Below are 19,766 nucleotides of genomic sequence, written 5' to 3'. Positions count from 1 at the left end.
GATATTCACACTATGAATCTCATAATTTGTTTTTCTCGATGGCCAGTCTGTAACGAAGAATGAGGCCAACTCACCTCTGTACAACTTGAATGTGAAGGGTCTGGATTGATTGCTTGGAGATCCTTGTCTTCAAAGAATTCAAAGGCTTCTGTACTAGCAAAATGCACAGAACCGTGCCTCATATTTCACTAGCAATGCTTGTTGATTTCTTTTTTTTCAAATTTTATATCCTTGTTAACTTCATTATCGTTGTACACTGGCCCGCTAATCTCTTCAGTCTTGCCCTCTAAGTCTTCCTCAAATGGTTTATAGTTTGATATAAAAGGTTTAAAATTACCTTGTTGGACAAAACATGAATCCAAAACAAATAAAGGATCATCATCAAGCACTTTGTCTGCTCCATAATCATCATATATTAGACCATTAGCCGCCTCAATCTCATCTCCCACATCTTCCTCAATCAACAAACTCTCACGAATGATTAAATTCTCAAGGTCATCACCCTAAAGTACCTTGTCAACTTCTTCCGAATCATCTTCGAATCCGTGAAGGTCATCCTAGGCCTCGAAACTATCATTCTCTATGGCAAAACCTAATCGTCCCTGAAATGAAATTTGAGTGTAATCAAAGGAAAGAAAGTGATCTTTCATCTTCTTCTTCATTGTATCTCAATCCTTGATCTTGGTCTTGCCTTGTCGGTCTTATAAGCGTCGCAAGTGCTCCCACCATGCCGATGCTAGACCTCTAAGCTTGAAGACAACCAACTTCACCTTTATCCGATCCAAAACTTGCTTATAGTTAAAGATCCACTCTGCTTTGTTGATCCAATTAATAAAATTCTCTATCAATGATGTACTAGAAAATTCAGGTAGATTAACTCGAAATCTGAGGTCTCCATGTAGATCCTCTCGACCATGTGTCTCACGATCTTCACAAATTCACACCATTTTTGCTAGGTACTTGGATAAATCTACGATTTGCCTTTGTAAATCTTCAATCAAGTTTTCAGTGCTACTACAACCACGGTGCGAGGCTTCCTTAGCCGGAACCTGCCTAACACGACCACGAGCACCACCACGACGACTTTCCATTGGATCTGACGCTCGGTTTCCTCAATCATACCAACTGACGCCGGACAAGATAATTATTATCCTACGAGCTAAAAAGAAAAGGAGGGTTTAAAGAGAAGGCAAGAAGAGATAACCGTTGTCCTCCGAATTTTTTTAAAAAAAAAAATATTTAATATTCGAGGATGATCCCTCATATAACTAAACATATGTTTATATAAACTCCAACCCTAAGACACAAAGAAAGAAAGAAATCCAAATAAATGGACTACAATTCATATTTTGTAAAAAAGAAAAGAAACTCTAAGAGTGGAAAATTTTTCCTAACAAACTCACAATCCTAAAATCCCTAAACAAATTAAAAACTAAAATACAAAAGAAATTATCAAAAATACCAAAAATATCTTAAATACTAAAAAAGTAAAAAAATACTAAAAATAATAATAATAATTTGCGGATCCTCTTGCATCAAAAAATTATAGCAGTTTGCTAATCAACCCATAGATTCTCTTACATTAACTAAATACTAGCCATGTTGCGATTAAAGTAGGGCATCACAATCTTATCCACTTCTAGCTTGACATCCACTCAAGGCTCAAAGTCTAAGACATAATTTACAATAATGCCTAATACGGCATGTGGGATCCAAAGTGACCCAGCAGAATAAAGGTCATACTCTATCAATACCAAGAATAAGGTCCCTGCTATGATACCAATTATAATTATAATGATCTGCCCAGATGCCCCTATGCCTAACAAGTGGTTGATTAATTTATAACTAACCCAAATGCTTAAGACAAAGAAAATAACAATTCTCACATTTACACTTTTATACTTTATTAGCCAACAATTAACCATGTGGGATTAAAACAATGTTTAATATTTCAATCCATGCTGGAGTTTGATCTCTGACTAAAACCATAGAATTTTAGTACCATATTGTATCATCTTGATACAATTTCAATACTTTAATTAAATTAATAATAATAGTAATCAACTTTTTATTGTATTAATTGTTTGCCTAATGATTAATGAGATTAGTTGTACGTGTTTATTCTTCTGCTATATTTATTGATTAATTTAACCACCTCAGTCTAGTAGATTTTATATTTCTTTCATTTTTTTAATAATTTACATTTATAACTTATTTAAATTTTGTAAGTAGAATGTTGGAATAAGCAACGAGAAAATGAGACTTCCTTGGCCCTCTATAAATTTTACTTTTGAATTCTGCAACATTAGAACAACTTTAGATTGAAGCTTTTGATTATTAAGGATGTATTTGAAATGAACATATATTTTTATGGTTGTATGAAATTGTATATAAAATTATTTCATAAACATTTGATAAAAAATTTGAGTATTAAACTTCACTTTGTTTATTGTACTTTTCTTGATAATCCAAAATAAAATTTTTAGATGAAGTGAAATAATTCAAAATTTTGTCATTTAGTTTTTTTTCAAGTAACTATAACCATAATTATTAGAATGGATGAAAAATGGAGCCACAGAATTTTTTAATAGGCTTAAATTAAATTTTAAATTTTGTAATTAAATTTACTTAGTTTTGTATATAATTTGGCTCAAATTTGAATTTTTTGGATTCAGTATTTTCTTGATAAAATTAAATTTGAATTTAGAAATTTTGTATACCTTCAAATTGACCTGAGTAGTTTGTTTTTAAAAAAACCTTAATTACAAAATAGAATAATTGATATTCATCTTATACATACAATATATCAAAGGACCAGAAATGAGAAAAAACATTTAACAAAAAGATATAGCAATAACACTACACGATATGACAACCGAAGGGAAAAGAAAATTTTAGATAAAGACTATGAAAAATGTCAAATATATGTCATTTTATATTACCCTTACATTCTTTTTTAGAACCAAAACAAAGATACTACAATCGAAGATTAATTTGATGTAGTTTTGATAGATGATAAAAAATGGCAGTCTGATGCACAAAACTCCTCCAATGCGGACTCCAGGGGAAGGGTTGGATCATATTAAGTTTATTGTAAACGACCCTACCCTACATTGCAAAAAGTTATTTCCACGACTCGAACCCATGAAGATAAGGTCACACAACAACTTTATGATTGCACCAAGGCGCCTATTCATGTAGTTCTGATAGAGAATAAAGAAAAAAATAAGCTAAAATCTACATAGTATTAAAACTTGGTTGGCAATTATAGGCACCTCTTGATTTTCACTTTTGCTTGCAAATTAAGTGGTAGACATTCTCCATTTACAACTTCTTATCCATGTCATCCTTGTGCAAAATTGTGTACAAGGACTCTAGTACCATAAAAACAAGTATAATATATTCCAAAAATCTAGCAAAACAATAATTTTTAATAACTCTCTACGTTCAATAGTGTTAAAGTACCAAGAGGCTTCATAGACCTCAAAAGTGAACATATCCTTTTCTGGGATGACCATTAAGCGAGTTGTAAACGTAGTTGCTTCTATTTTTGAATAAAGGTTAATTGTATTAAAGTTGATCGAGGACTTACATGAGGAGCACTAAAAAATCTAAAGACATGCATTTAAACCTTTCTAAACATTCTCTCAATGTTTGGCACTCCCCTTTATATTGACATCGATTTCTAATTGGTCAAATCAAATAGATCATACAAGATACACCCAAGTGACGAGCTTTGTTGAGCATGCTCCCTCCATGATATCGTTGTTGAAACGTCTCCAACAAGGTTACTGCTGTCCCAAAGCTATGCCCAATGTGTAGCCAACTTTGAGCCCTATCCCACAGAGAATTAATGACAGAACACATGAAAAAAAGGTAGTCTGCTGTCTCGTCTGCCCGCTAGCATAGTGGGCAGGTTTTGCAACTTATATACGGCAATTTGTCTTTGGTACTTATGATATTCATTTTTTTCGAACAGAGAACCGAGCAATAGTGTTATCGAGTCCTTACTATACAAGTTTCTATACCGCTTTCTCGCTAGGTCATGAGCTGCTTTTGATCTAACTTGCTTGGTATCCTAGCCTTCAAACCTTCTGTACATGGGTCAACTGGTGTACCGGTTGTTATGCCAATAGGCTAAGTTGGTATGGAAGAATTGCTACTTTGCGGGAAATCCTTCTCTATACAAGTTCTCGTATGAGGTTTTTGAATAGAACTTCAATAGGTGAGAGCTGTAAGCATCGTGAGGTGTGAAGCGATCTCGTACTAAATGAAACGACTTTTACTTTCGAAGATTCAGATTCATGGTATAAAGAAGAAAATACGAATATCTGAATTACATTCTATATAGAATAGATTCAGATTCATGGTATGAAATTGGATATTGAATTCGTTCGGATATTTTGAATTAACATTTTGATCTAGTAGCTGTCGAACCCAATGAGCCGAGCAAGATAGGGGCATAGCATTATGCGGGACCTGCTCGAGCCGGTAATCTGCAGCAATGCACTTTGTCGTTTGCAAGCTACCACATGACAAACTGCAATCATATGTAGCAGCTCCACGCCACAATTCTGGATCGAAGAATAAGCCTAGCATTGCCACAGCTTACTCAGCAGAACTAGCCCTTGAACTGTTTGGCGGATTTAGATTGGTTTCTTAATGAGGGAGATGTCAGATGGTTTCGCTTGTCACTCCCACATGTCAATGCATTGGAGGTATTGGTGATGAGCCCACTGCACCCAAAGGGAGTCCTTTCACTGGATGTTCCACAAGGACTTGGACAATAGTGCAAAATTCCATATCTTGAGATCACACAGTCCGTATCCCCCCTTCGTCTTTTGCCAAACACATGGTAGCCCAAGAGATGGTCAGATGCTTGGTGGACCATACAAAGGAGCGACAAATAACATATATCTTGTCTATCACTGCAAAAGGAATTGGTAAGATGAAAAGTCAAAAGCATTCGATACCTTGGAACACCGTCATCACCAATTCAAGTTTGCCCGCATATGATAAAGTTTGATTGGGTCATGAAGCAAATTTCCACATGATAGCCTCCGTCAAAGGACCATAATTGCAAATCCACAACTTCTCCGCCACAAGAGGAATGCCCAAGTATCGGAACGGAAAAGAACTTCTTTGAAAACCTATGATTTCCAGCAGTCTACTTGTTGCGGGGTCATCAATTCAAGCCATGAACAGATTGGATTTACTGTGATTAAGATGCAACCCTGCAATCAGTCCAAACTGCCTCAAACAATGAAGCTAATAATTAGGATTCCAAAACCTAATTAAGATAATAATGAATTGTGTATTAATTCTCTCTTAACCATATCAATATAAAGTCTCTTTAATGAGTTAGATTAGAAAGTCTAAATCCAACCCATTATGTCTTATCCAAAAATTAGCTCATTAATCCCTTGGTTTGGTTCACAACTAAATCTAGTTGGTTCATAACTAAACCAAATAGGGTTCAACTCTTTCATAAGAGATGTGACTCATCCACGCTTCCGTTCCGACAAATATTTTCATATTTATCTTATATATGATCCAACCAAACATTTATCTCTTGATCTGAGAATCCTATTATCTAACTTGTTTTACGTCTTTTAGAGACTCGTAGTGCGTGTAATCCCAATAGGTTCCTAATTTATCTTTGTCGCCCATAATTAACTACTTAATTATGGAACGATCATGAGTAGCGTCTAGTAGTATATCATGATCTCCAATTAACCGAAAAATCACAGTTGATCTCAGAACTAATTTTGAACCCTTCAACAACTACAATGAGTCATGTCTCGTTCCTTTCACTCATCTTATACTCACTTGGTTCAGGATATGGTCTGTGTTTACCTCCACTAGGCTGACTATGTCACACCTAGCTCAAGTAATACTTCCTCGTTCCGCGGATTAAAATTACTCATCCATGTATACAAGAGTCTCATACTCTTAACATGTGATGTTTTGACCAAAGACTTTGAGTAATAATCCTAAAGAGTGGTCATGGGGTATGCATCTCCTTACGAAAGAGATGTTGGACTCCCTTCTATTTTAGGAGCTTGTGGAAGCCCCTAGCGTTCCAACTAGCAATCTTCATATTTTATTGCGGACACCGCATGTCCGTCGTTACCCATATATAGTCACTTCCTTCCATTCTGTGTCTTTGCTTGACGCACCCATGTGTTGCATGTTTTGTTGTGCGTTGCCTCCACTCTGCTGCACACTAACCTAGTCATTGCCTCCGCTCTGTTGTGCATTGGTTTGGGGGTTGCCTCCGCTGCACTAGCTTGTGCAGGCATAGAGCCATTGCCTCCGCTCTATGCACCACTACCCCCGCCTTGCATGTCATCGTCTCCACTCTCTACACTAGTGTGCAAGTGTTGAGCCACTGCCTCCGCATTGTATACCACTGGCTCCTCTCTTCGCACTATCCTATGCGGACTGCAAGCCACTGCCTCCATTCTATATGTTATTACCTCCGCTCTACGCACCATCACAGCAAGTCGTGGCCTCTACTCTGTGTATCATTGTCTCCGCTCTAGGTGCCACTTGCTCTGCCCTCTGTGCCATTGTAAGCTCTGCTCTACGATAGTCTAGCTCCACCCTCTGCCCTAGTCTGCTTGGGCGGTAAGCTCCTATCACCATTCTCAGCTCCGCTCTGGCCTAGCTCCTCCCTTTACACCATGCACTGGATCCCTTGGTCCATGGTGTTGTCGTGTTTGCTGTGTCTACTCACGCGCGGCCATGCGCTCTGCCGTCCATGTGATATCGATTGTCGACTGCCCTATGTAGACTGCCTTATGGCCCTTAGTGTATCGTTTTATACAGCCCAACAATTCTTAGAGTGACCATTGCGTCTACAACCATCACAAAATTCCACCATTGTCTCAAACTTAACCTCTAAGTTTACAAGCACTTCCATTGGAAGCGTGATCGACACCATGTCAATTTGCATACCCTCCATATCCACCTCGATCAATAGTCTTACGTAAGTAACACATTCTATAGCCCGTATCAACTTGTCCGTGTATAGAGGCCTGCCGACCTCCGAACCAATCAAACTAAGAACTCTCGGAGTCCAACAGTCAGGGGGCAAACCGTGTATTTGGATCCAAGCAGGGATGAACCGGCCATCCTCATCAAACAAGAAAGAGCTCGGCATAAGCTTCAGAAACAGCGGAATCCCAAATGCAAAGTATGGTCCTCCTGCTAGTATTCGATCTCTGTCCGCAGCATTCTCAAATTTGAAAACAGTCCATCCACTCTTGTGCATGTAGAATTTATATGGTGCCCTCCATCGATCCGCTATCCACACTACTCCCGCTCCCCCTGGATTCCGCCCCATGAAACAACCTACAAGGCAAAATCCTAGAGAGTGTTCTACCGTGTCAATATCATCAAAATCCAGCTTCAAACGTTCCCCCGTACGCTCGAACTGATGTAATGGAGTTGCCATGGTCGCCTTGCGGTTGTCGCGGAATAGATTCGCCCATCTTTTTTGCTGTTCAGCCTGTCCGGCGTTTGCCCTGCCTTGCTCAGCCTGTCCAGCAGCAGCCCCTCCTTGCTCAGCCTGGTCGACATTAGCCCCATCTTGTGGTGCTGAGTTGTGTCATTTCCTCAGTTCCTTCAGCCTTCAGGACTCCATCAGCAGCCTTATCATCTGTTGAACATAATAGTTTTACCCTACAACTATGTCAACCTCTAGCACACTTGGTTGCACCGCCACTCGTGCAGATGTTTGTGGTTCCATGTGCTCTGTCCGCCAGGTTAGCCTCTAGCTGGGTGTGTCCAGTGCCAGCATCCGCTTGCTGCTGTGGGATACCATTTGTGGCCTGTGGTTGGCCACTGCTCTGTCCTCTAGCAGGTTTCCTTCTGCTTCTGGCCATGGCTTGCCCAGAAGCAGAAAGATGCTGTGTGGACAGCAGAGACTGTGCACCCACCAAAAGCAGAAAAGCTGACCAAAGGAAGCTTCTGCCCTGTACCTTCCACAGTAGCTTCCTACCAACTATTGTCTTTGTAAGGGTCCTTGCTCCTTGCTCCTTGCTCCTTGCTCCGATGATCATCTTAAAAAGGAGGCAACTCTGTCAAAGGGTGGTTTGGACGTTGAAACTCTACACTGGTGTTGCACACTCCATGCCACAACTTGCCCCACACGCTCAAAGCTCTCTGGTCTGCTCCTCTCCACACTGCTCCCCAGCTATCTACCGCATGTCGACCGCTTTAGCTTCCGCAGCCCCGGTGATTGGAACACCTCTCCTTGTTGCATTGCACACCCGCAGCACTGCTAAGAAGACAACACTGCATGCAGCAGCACAGCACCGCACTGCTTTGGTGAAGCAGTGTCGCGCTGCCTCTCCTCACTCTGGTGAAGGTTGTTGCAGCTCCGTCGGTGTAGCTTCTCACTCTTCCGCACTAGCCCAGAGGCTAGCCGGTTGACCGGCAACAGCCAAGGCGACCCTCCTCTCTAGTTTCTAGAGACTCACTTCTCACAAATCTAGTTGCTTCTAGCTATAAGATGTCTTTGTTAATAAATTCCGTAATTAATCTATCGATTAATGAACCCAATGAAGATTATAATTGGATTTTATTAACAATTACCCTTTGTTTACTATTTTCTTCATTATATCAAGTTTACCAATGTCCATCATCATCAAATCAATGTAATGCGTGGTGCATGATTTCCACAACAACATTAGGTCTTGCTGTAACAATTCTTCATCCCTCTTGAAATTGGCATCATTGCTATAACAACATGCATTATATCTTCTACATATATATCTTGAACTACACTATCTATTAGATGATATATGTAATCATTAGATTTGTGAAATATCACCTTTCTAGTATAATATTATAATATAGTAGAAAGTTAATAATGTTCATACATGAAGGTCATATCTAGCTATATCATACATCAACATAACCTTACATAGGTCTTATTGTTTCTTGCACAATCATATTCGTGTCTTGATCTCCTACACTTGATTAGGTATGAACCAACAATTTCATACAGTTGGAGATGGAACATGAGAACCAAACTTTTGAATGTTTGATATCATGGTACAATAGTAGATATTGTTTCCTGCATTTAGAGGAATTTGATTAAAATTAAAAAAAAAATACTTTAGTTAATTGACTTCTTTGTTATGTAGGCATCATCAATCCTAGTATAGCTTGCTAGCCTAGTCTGGGAAGGTCATCAATATCAACTACACGTTTTCAACCCACAAAAAGAAGAAAAAAAAAAACAACCAATACCCTCTCATGATGAGGTACTACAAATACTTGTTCTTCATTGGTGAATTTGTTACATCACTTCAACTAGCACTACCTATGTCATTATTATACTCCATTTGTTGCTTATACTAGAAATAATTAGTCATTTTGTTATACCACCACAACCTTCAAATTCAACATTATGTTCTCTAAAAGTTTGTCTATTAAAATCTTCACGTAGTCGTTATTCGTACTTTGACTTTTTTTTAGTAACAAGTTCCTGCATTGCATGACATATTTCTTGAGAGAACTTTAGACACAAAATCATCTAAATATCCACCTACTAGATGTTGCTCAAGCATGTAACCCCACCGCCATATTCAATCATATCACAATGTAAACATTATCAATGAAATCGATTCTCTACTCTATGCATGCCTCAAAGATAATTTGTCTACAGATGCATCATTAAAAAGTTATCAAAAAATGAAAGAATTTATGACAAATAAATCCATTTCACCAACATACTAATATAATAATTATTAATTATTAATTAATACCCAAAATTATCCAATTAATACTTAAAATTATCTAATTAATAATTAATTATATCAATAATATATCATTATAAATATATTATAATAATTAAAAAATATAAATATTGTCACTCTTATATAAATATAAGATGTTAAAGGAATTAATATGATATAATATTTATTAATCAATTTGATTAACAACATATAATAACAATTATAATTGTATAATAGCATTAATATATACTCCATCTAAACAAATGAAAATAAAAATAATTATTATGCCCAATAAATATATTTTAGTAAAAATCATTAACCGAATAAATCAAATAATTTTTTTGATACATTCGAATAATTAAACGTTTCACAAGTACTGAACTAAATTTATTGTCATAACCCAAGGAGTTTTGGGGTTCATAAAAAATTGAACTATTTAACCCATGATCATAAGCAAATACGTAAATATATTCTTGAAAGAGAAGTGGATATAGAAACTGTTGTTGCCGAGATCTATCTTCTTCTAAATATCCTTGTAATTCTTCCATTTATATTTCCACGTGAAGCAAAGGTAGAAAGAATTTCTTGAGTTATAAAATAACTGATACATAGTGCAATATGGTCAAATCAGTTAATTGTTGACTTTTATTATATAATTGATAATTAATCAGCAATATAATTGATAATTTATTCTATAACGTTCTAATAATTTATTATATATATAATTGTTACTATATCGATTAATCAAAAAATTATTATTAATGTTATGTAACTGATATATTATATTTGTTAACAATAATTTATATAAGTTAACAGATATATTAATTATATAATTTTGTATATAATAACAGTTTATTAATATAGAACACTAGTATATAATATATAACATTATATAGTGTAGAGAAATGTTATGCTGGGCGACGCTTTGTGCACGACCGTGAACGACGTGCAGACGTGGCACCGCCAGCTCGATTTCACTACAAATAAAATAATCCACAAAAGTTACTCTCTCCCTTTCTCGCCTTTGTTCAAAATTTCAGCGGCGCTTATTACCAAAAATAAAATCTCCCTCGCCGCTCTCTCTCTCTCCCTCCCTCTCCCTCGCCACTCTCTCTCCCTCGCTCCCGGTCCCCTCCGGCGTCCGTCCTCCAGGCGACCTGACGCTTCTCTGGAAAGTTCAATATTTTTTGTCTGGCTCGCCGCTCGCCCCCTTCCCTCAATCCCTCCGTCGAAACTCGTCCCTCGCGCTCCCTGCCGGAAAGTTGCTCCGGCGTCTTCAATCGCAGGTCTACTGTGAGATCCTACCACCTCACTCCAATTTAATTTCTTAATCCACACCGTTATTACCTTGTGAAATCAGTATAAAAATAGTTGTAATAATTGTATAAAGATACACCGTGGCTTTGCTCCCATTTCTAACCGTTGCATCAACTACTACGACTGATGAAACCGTGCTTGTAGGATATGACTTGGACTGGTCGTGGTAGAATGTCGGAAGGACTTATGCTTCATTTTGCTGCTACAAGGTGTAGCAGCATCATGGGGAGGAAGCTACTACAACGTGTAGCAGTTAACTGTGCATGAAGCTGTCACACCTTGTAGCAGCTACCTTGATATTTTCTAGCAGAAATTAACGTACTCGGTACCCATAGTTTTCATATTGTCTTTATCAATCCGATTCAAAAATTATTCTTAAAAAAAATTTTCACTGCTTCAGCATCTTTTCTGCTACAGATTGATTGGAATTCTCTCTCCTTCGCTCCCTCCGTCTCCCTCGTCTTCTTCGAAGGTCGTCCGGCTGACCACTTGGGCCCCTGCAGGGAAAGTGAAAGGTCGCTGCACCAACCGCCTGCTCTCCGGTGGACTTTCATTTTGCTGCTACAAGGTGTAGCAGCTTCATGGGGAGAAAGCTGTGCATGAAGCTGTCACACCTTGTAGCAGCTGACTTGGTTAGTCGGATTTCTAGCCCCTCTACTTTCTAGCATAGATTAACACTACACTTTAGCCATAGTTTTCATATTGTGCATATCAACTTGATTGAAAAATTATTTTTGATGTATGACTTTTCGCTCTTTCAGCGCCTTTCCTGCTACAGGATGATTGGAACATGTATATACATTTGATTTAAAATTTTTTATGCTTCTGCAGGGCCATGTGTTATAGTTTACTGCTACACGATGTAACAGCTTCCTAGACTAATAACTTGCTAAACCTGTTTGTAGTTGTATATCATATTGCTTAAAGGCGCTGAAAAAAGTGATATATGATGCTGCATCGGAATCCCTTTGGTTTGCAAAGCGTTGTAGCAGCTACTATGACTAATAACTGCCACACATTGTAGCATTTACATATACATGTAGCTTCCACAACTTGTTGCATTTACCCAAATTTGTATTTCTTTATTATTGTTTTATGTACCTTTAAAAAGTTTGTAAGTAACTTCCATGTTTCAGTAAATTATAATCTATTGGATGTATGTGTGTAGTGCTTACCGCTAGTAAAACTGTCAAACGTTGTAGCAGCATGCTACCTCGTGTAGCAGCTCTTAATGAGTATAAATATATTTGGTATTAATACGTGTGACCGGTGTAGCCTTAGTAGATCACGTCACGTCACCAAATTAGATTCTACATCGTATATCAGCTACTCCTCACTAATTGCCATATAGTGTAGCAGCTAATATGCGCTCCATGTGGAAATGATGGATCAATGATATGTGCAACAATAACTTAATCCGGTGTTTACAAATAGAGTAATATATGGTAGTTGCCGCTACAAAATGTAGTAGCTACTTAGTACGAGGATAACACGTTATAGCACCCATACATTTCACTAATATAATTACCTGAGAAAGTAATGTCAAAACATTTACATTTCGAGGGCATGTTCAGATATATTTTGCACAATGTTCAATACCTCTAGGATCGTCTGTATTACTCTCTTCAACTTAGAGACTAGAGAGTGGTAGTACCTATCCTCAGAACGGAAAGGGCAAGGTGTTAGACCCTACAAGATTAGTGCAAAAATTATAAGATAAATATGTGTCCAGATTGAGTCATATAGGTACACAAAAACATGATTATACCAGCTATAGATGCCAAATCTTCTTCATACGATTCGTCGTCGTTGGTATTATCCTTCTCTGTAGCATTTGATCTAGAAATCGTATAGTTATTTACTATATTGTTTTTGGATGATATAAATTGATATGCGCAGCTAAATATGTATGATCTAAGGCGATAACTAATGGACGCATACCTCTGCCGCAGTAAAGGACAATTGCGCTTGTCGTGTGAGACACCTTGGTGACCGTATCCACGACATAGCCTCGCTTTTGAGGTTATTGCCTCTTTTGACGATTTCAATCGTTTTCCACACCCCTTTGCCCTGACCAAAGAAGGGTCAACAATAGAGGGCCCCCATCGATGCTTTGGTTTCTTTGACTTTGGTTGTCATTTTTACTGCTAATGTTAAGATCTTGAAGTTTATTGTATATACAATCGAATTGATCATCCAACATGTTTGTCCCCTCATCAGTTAAAGATGCAACATCAATAACTACTGAAGCTTTATAGGATAGCCTAGAGTGTCTTGCCATCAACTTCGCATCTGGAGTGTCGATGGAAGTTTGCGCACCAAAGTCATAGATTGCCCCCACCTTGGCATTTCTTGTCCATCGGTTGAGTATGTACTTATCAGGCAGTAGAAACACTTGGTTGATACGAAAAAATGCTAACATATGCCTATATGGAATACCCTCAAATTCAAATTTACTACAACTACACGATATGTAGTCTGCAAGTTTGTCATGTGTGAGGACCCTTGGCTTTGCAGATGAACTACTTTGAAAATTCATGACATGGTAACCCACTAAATCACCAACCATAGATGCTTGTTGCACATAATAACCATGACTCACAGTCATTTCACTTTGAAAGTCCAACCATTTTTTTTTGTGTACACCCTGACCATTTGATATTCCATAGGCCAGTTTGTCTTAATCTTAGGTTGCTCGACCATATCAATATGGTCGGCAACTAACTCATTGTGTCGTTGGTGTCGCAATGCTCTATTAAAACATGTGATAAAATCCATCAATGAGTTCTTATGTGATACATACTTCTTGAAAAATGAATGTGAGCTTTCAGATCGCTGATTGCTTGACATTCCAGCAGAAAAAACATGGTTAAAAAATAATGGGACCCACCTTTGTCTTATTTCATACATCAATGTTAACCAATCATTGTTCTCCAATCCAGAACACCTGATAACTTCTTCCCATGTCTTCTCAAATTCGGCTGGAGATGAGGAGTTAACAATTACATCCTTTATCGTTTGATAGTAGTTGCGAAAAGTCAAGAGGGGTAATTTATCTTGAAATTTATTGAGTATGTGCCACAAACAATACCGATGCACTGTTTGAGGTAAAACCTGGCCAATGGCCTTCGTCAACGCTGGATCTTGATCGGTGATAATCACAGTTGGTGGACCTTTAGGCATTGCTTCAATGAACTTTGTAAGCAACCAAACAAACGACTCAGTTTTCTCATCACTTAAAAATGCACAACCGAATACGATGCTCTGATGATGATGATTAACTCCTTTGAAGGGTGTAAAAATCAACCCATATTTGTTGGTGTTATAGGTTGTATCAAATACAACAGCATCACCAAAGACACTGTATGCCCTCCTTGATACATGATCCGCCCAGAAACACCTAGTGAATCTTCCTGTTGAATCAATCTCATAAGCATAGAAAAAGGCGGAATTCTTCTCTTTCTCAGTCGCAAAAAACTGAATCAGTGTTTCAGCGTCAATTCCCTTTTGTTCATCCCTTAACTCTCTCTCAAAGTTTTTAATATCCCGTTCCGTGCAACCTAGAAACTCAAGGCCTCCGGAATCTATCTCCAATAATCGGACTTGTTGACAAGTTGGGATATTAGCTTCTGCAAACTGCTGCGTCAAAACTTTCTTGGCTTCAGAAACATGGCGATGTTAGCGGAGCAAATGCACCTTCGAAGGTGTTGAGAGTGACTTCCCCACGTGCTCTTTCCTTTACACTGTCAACTTGAGCAACTTTTTTCCGTTTTTCATCTGTATATCCTTCTTTAAAGCATACAAATTGTTTCCATCCAACTTCATTTGTCCGCTTATTCTTCTTACTGTTGCCTAATCTTGCACTAAAGACGGATTCACGTGCATATTGATTATAGAACGCGAAGGCCTCCTCCAATGATGGAAATTCCATCCCAATCTGTGGTTTTCGATCTTCCCCCACTTGGGGATTGTATAGGTGAGGACCCTCAGAGGTGTCTGTCATTGCTAGAGGATGACATATTTAGGACCGATTGTAGGTATGAATTACAATCAATGATGAAGACTAATTATGTTAAAATATTAGATTGCGGAAATGGTTATATGATCGAAGATATAAGTACGATAATCTAAAAGGCAAAAATATTTCATCTGAACCCTTACCGTCGTAACCCTATTCCCAAAGTGAAGAGTCAAAATAACTTACAAAAGTCGAAGAATCGAAGGCGGAAACAAGATGTCGCAGTGAGGTTGGGGGGAGCTGCGACGGTCCCGACGGTCGAACTTAAGATGGGAGAAGCAGTTTCTATAGCTTAGCTGATACACTCAGTAGAAGTTTCTATAGATTAGCTGCTACACATTTTCGGAGAAGGCACCGACCGTGAGCTGCTGATTTCTTTAGCATTTAATTCGAATTAGCTTCTAGACATTGTAGCAGCTACCCCCTATATGGATATGCAACTCGTGTATTGGTTACTGTCGATTCAGATTCTCTTTGTAGCATCTACTCTCCTACATAATATATACAAGGAAACAATTAGTATGCTTTTCGCCTTTTCCAGATACCTCACAGAAATCAGAGTAATGACATCAGATAGTTGGCAGTACTTGTAACTTGTTACAACTGTAATTGCTACAACAATAAGTTATAAGTTTTTTGTCAGCAATAACTGCAATATCATCACCTTAAGTAGATTTACATTTCTCCGGCCCCATCCGTTGCTACATTGGTGTAACAGCTATAATGTTATAGCTGCTACAACGTGGACCTAATAGCTGCTACACTTTCTGCATTCTGGTAGCTTGTTATGAGATGATGCGACACTCTGTCGCAGTTCCGGCCGAATAGCTGCTACACTTTGAAGTAGCCAACGCCCAACGGTCGAACACACTATTTCGTACAATTAACATCTTAGAAATATAGTTTGGAAATAAATTTTTACAAACCTTGACACCTCCAATAAATATACAGACGGGCGTGGTCTGTGTTGGTCTAGTTACAGACTAGTAACTGCTACACCTTAACGTAAGTTAAAATTATTACCACCGACTTCTCCCGGAAGTGTTAATATTGGAAGGGTAATTAAGTTCCTACAATGGTGTTTCTGTCTGCCACAACGTAGCTGCTCCAGCGTGGACGTCAGTTCATGAGGTCGCGTGCTTGTTCAAGTATGCATTAGTCCACTTGAATATATCAGTCATGCTTCTACGATACACTTACGATACAAAATGAGAATAATAAAATTAAAAAAAAATTTCATGTGGTTAACAATATATTGTAGTAACTGCTACATAATGTAGTAGATACTTAGTACTTGGATAACAATGTATAGCACCCGTACATTGAATTATTACAAACAAGGTTGTCAAAATCGAGATTCTACGTTGAAACGGAAGGGAGTTGTAGAATCGTAAACTCGTAGTATCGTAACACGAATCGTAAGTTTCTACCAAAATGTAAAATTATATATAAATATATATATATACTCATAGAAAATAACATAGATAAGATTAATAACCTCAAAAACACATTAAACATTTGATTAAACTAAACATTTATAAGGTCTTCTACAATCCACACATAAAATAAGTCATAAGTCACAAATTTTAGATAGCATATAAGTTTACAACATGAAAAATAATAGTCAAGTTCTAAGTTTCATAAATTCATGAATTCATAATCATCCTCCATGTGTTCTTCATCTCCAGCATCCTCCATGGCATCTCCACCTTCTTCAACTTCATCATCATCATAACTAGGCAGCTCCAAATCATCATGAGGTGCTCCACTACTAGGTACTTCTTCAAATGGAACCAAATCTTCATTTGAAGCATCCAAATCTAAATTTTCACTATCATCCACAATCCAATCATCATCAGAAGCTAGGTCATCAATGCTATAGTCATTGACTTTCCTCAATTCCTTCTTCTTGGCTAATTTTGAATTAGCCATCACAAAGACTACGTCATTCATCGTTTTTGCCTTCAAACGATTTCTTCTCTTAGTGTGGACCTAAATAATAACAAAATCAATTAACACATACTCATATAATCACATACAACTAGGTAATTTCATTCAAGAATGAAATGCAATACCATCTCAAATGCACTCCAATTCCTCTCACAGCCAGATGAGTTGCATGTCAAGCTCAAAACACGAATAGCAAACTTTTGCAACTTAGGATGTTCATAACCATATGATTCCCACCATTGTGCTGGAGTTTTGGTTTCAATTCCACAAGTGGCCACTGCACTACCAAAGAATTTCTTTCGATATTTGAAGTCTTCCAGTTGAGCATCAATCTTCTTTACTTCTTCCATACTTTCAACCATCCTTTGTAGACAATCATATATTCCTCTTTTCACTTCAAAGTCAGCTTTAAAATTAGGACTGTAATGAAATTGAGGGTTAAGGTAATAGCCCGCAGCATGCAAAGGCCGATGTAGTTGATTATCCCATCTTGCATCTATAATTTCCCATAGAGGCAAGTAACTAAAGAGTGAGAAAAAATTTGAATTAGTTTCCAAGAAATTATAAATTTATACGAGTATTTAATAATTAGTAATAAATTAAGTTACCTTTTCTTAATACCATTAAAGGCAGCTTGTATCTTTTCTTTGGCCCTGTCCATTTCCTCATAAATGAACCCCATGGCAGGCTTCTCATCTGAGTCTACCAAACGAAGGACTTTGATCAAAGGATAAGCACTCCTCAAGCATGTAATAATGCTTTTCCAGAAGTCCTTATCCATTACCACATTTTCAATAACCTTTCCATCTTTAGTCTTTGCAAATTGACTAGATTTCCATTCTTTGGATGTAAACATTCTAATCAATGCTCCCTTATTGTCATTCAAGCAACCCAAAGTCAAGTAAGATGTGGCAAAACGAGTAGTGGCTGGTCTAATCAAATCCTTTTCTTTGGTAAAATGATGCAATAGAGAAATAAGCGCAGTCCTTGAATAGATGTAAGTTGTGATCTTTTTACCTCGTGCAATTGTCTCTTTATGTATTGGTATCTTTTTTTCAAAATCCTCCAACATTAAATCGATGCAATGAGCTGCACAAGGCGTCCAATATAGCCTCTTTCTCTTCCCCATCAACATCTCCCCGGCTGCTTTGTAGTTTGCTGCATTGTCTGTGACAATTTGCACTACATTCTCTTCACCAACTTCTTCAACAATTTCATCCATCAACTTGAAAATCTTGTCAGCTGTTTTAGATATATCAGATGCATCAATTGACTTCAAAAAAATGGTTCCCATAGGACTATTAACCAAGAAGTTTAATATAGTCCTCCTCCTCTTATCTGTCCACCCATCAGTCATAATTGTGCATCCCATTTTCTTCCAAAATGCTTTGTGCTGCTCTATAACTTCTTTGGTGCAATCAACTTGTTGTTTCAAATACTTGACTCTAATCTCATGGTAGGATGGAGGCTTAAAGCCAATACCATGTCTTGCAACCAAGTCTAGCATCTTCTTGAATTCATCACTTTTTGCCACATGAAAAGGTATAGCATTATTGTAGAAAAAAGAGGCAATCCCTTGGCAAGCTTCCTCCCTCAAATTCTTCTTGAAAATGCCATTGATGGTAGTTTGACTACTCACACCCCTTTTCTTGAATAGATCAGCAGGATTCTTTGCAATTTCTCGCCTTTGTCTTTTTGCACCCTCCACCTCCTCATCTTCATATTGGCCAAGAGGACTTGAATCACTTGATCTTCCTTCAATCTCCTTTGCCCTCTTTATTAAATTTTCTTGCAATGAGGATACAATTTTCCACATTTCCTTCCTTACATCATCACTAACAGCCTTGCATGCTCCAACATCCTTTTGTGTTCCTACCAAATGATGCTTGAGTCTATAAATCCCTCCATTTATCACCTTTTGACAATATTTGCATTGCACTTTCTTTGGATTTTCATCAATTGCAATTCCATGTTTCCAACCTGGATCAGATCTATTTCCAGGAGCATTCACTGCCAATCTTTTGGAATCTGAAGTTCCACTAGTTGTGGAAGCTACGCTTGGAGTGGCTGCACCACTATTGGAGCTTGCTTCACCAGACCCACCAACACTAGCTTCTCTACTCATTTTTGTGAAATTAAAGAAAAACAAGAACACCACCACGCAGCTTCAGCTTCACCAACGACACTGCAACTCTGCAACAGCAGCTCGCGAACCACAGACGTGGCCAACAGCCTTCAGAGATGCAAACGGGACAGAGACGGCCAAAGAAGTAAAGAACAGAGACCCACAGATGAGATAGATGGAGAAGGGACAAAGGCGGATGGTGGCGTACCTTTAATCGAAGTCAGTCACAGTGCCGATCGATGCACACCGGACGCACAGGGAGGAGGAGACAGACGCGTACGTGAAGGAGACGATGGTTGCTGAAGAAGAACGAAGCACAGCAGTTGCGGCGACGATGGCTCACGACGCGACTTAGGAAAGTTAGGGTTTCTTGGACCCGTGTTTGATCGATTGCTACGATCGACCTTCCGGTCTTTGCGATCGACCTTTCGGTCTTGGAAAACCAGCGGACATTTCGCGTAGAATAGTTGGACTCTTACGAGTCTACGATTTCCGCTACGCTTCCACGCGATTCTGCACGATTCCACCCGATTCCGCTTCCGCCTGGGCACGCAACACGGAAGGCCACCAAAAACGCGTAGAATCGTGCAATTCTACGTTCCGACTC

At 38.2% G+C, this 19,766-nt stretch overlaps 2 protein-coding genes across 3 annotated transcripts in view; both read right to left on the bottom strand.

Annotated features, from left to right (window-relative positions):
* Positions 1 to 19,766, bottom strand: part of LOC122009856 — a 93,928-nt gene that overhangs the window by 17,317 nt on the left and 56,845 nt on the right. The window lies entirely within an intron of this gene.
* On the bottom strand, positions 17,056 to 19,262 carry LOC122009857. The gene is made up of 2 exons (XM_042566170.1): positions 17,643 to 19,262; positions 17,056 to 17,556 (listed from the first exon to the last, which is right to left on the bottom strand). Exons 1-2 carry the CDS (start codon positions 19,157 to 19,159, stop codon positions 17,136 to 17,138), a joined length of 1,938 nt encoding a protein of 645 aa, XP_042422104.1. The 5' UTR covers positions 19,160 to 19,262; the 3' UTR covers positions 17,056 to 17,135.

The sequence above is a fragment of the Zingiber officinale genome, chromosome 8A (genome assembly GCF_018446385.1).
Source record: "Zingiber officinale cultivar Zhangliang chromosome 8A, Zo_v1.1, whole genome shotgun sequence".
Lineage (NCBI taxonomy): Eukaryota > Viridiplantae > Streptophyta > Magnoliopsida > Zingiberales > Zingiberaceae > Zingiber > Zingiber officinale.
Note: the sequence above shows the minus strand (reverse complement) of the source record. Positions and strands in the feature narration are given on the sequence as shown.

Bases quoted from the DNA above. Each gene is read 5' to 3' on its own strand.
- LOC122009857 (XM_042566170.1), bottom strand. From the start codon at position 19,159: ATGAGTAGAGAAGCTAGTGTTGGTGGGTCTGGTGAAGCAAGCTCCAAT. The intron at 17,557-17,642 runs GTAACTTAATTT...CTCACTCTTTAG, and splicing joins TTTAATGGTATTAAGAAAAG to TTACTTGCCTCTATGGGAAA.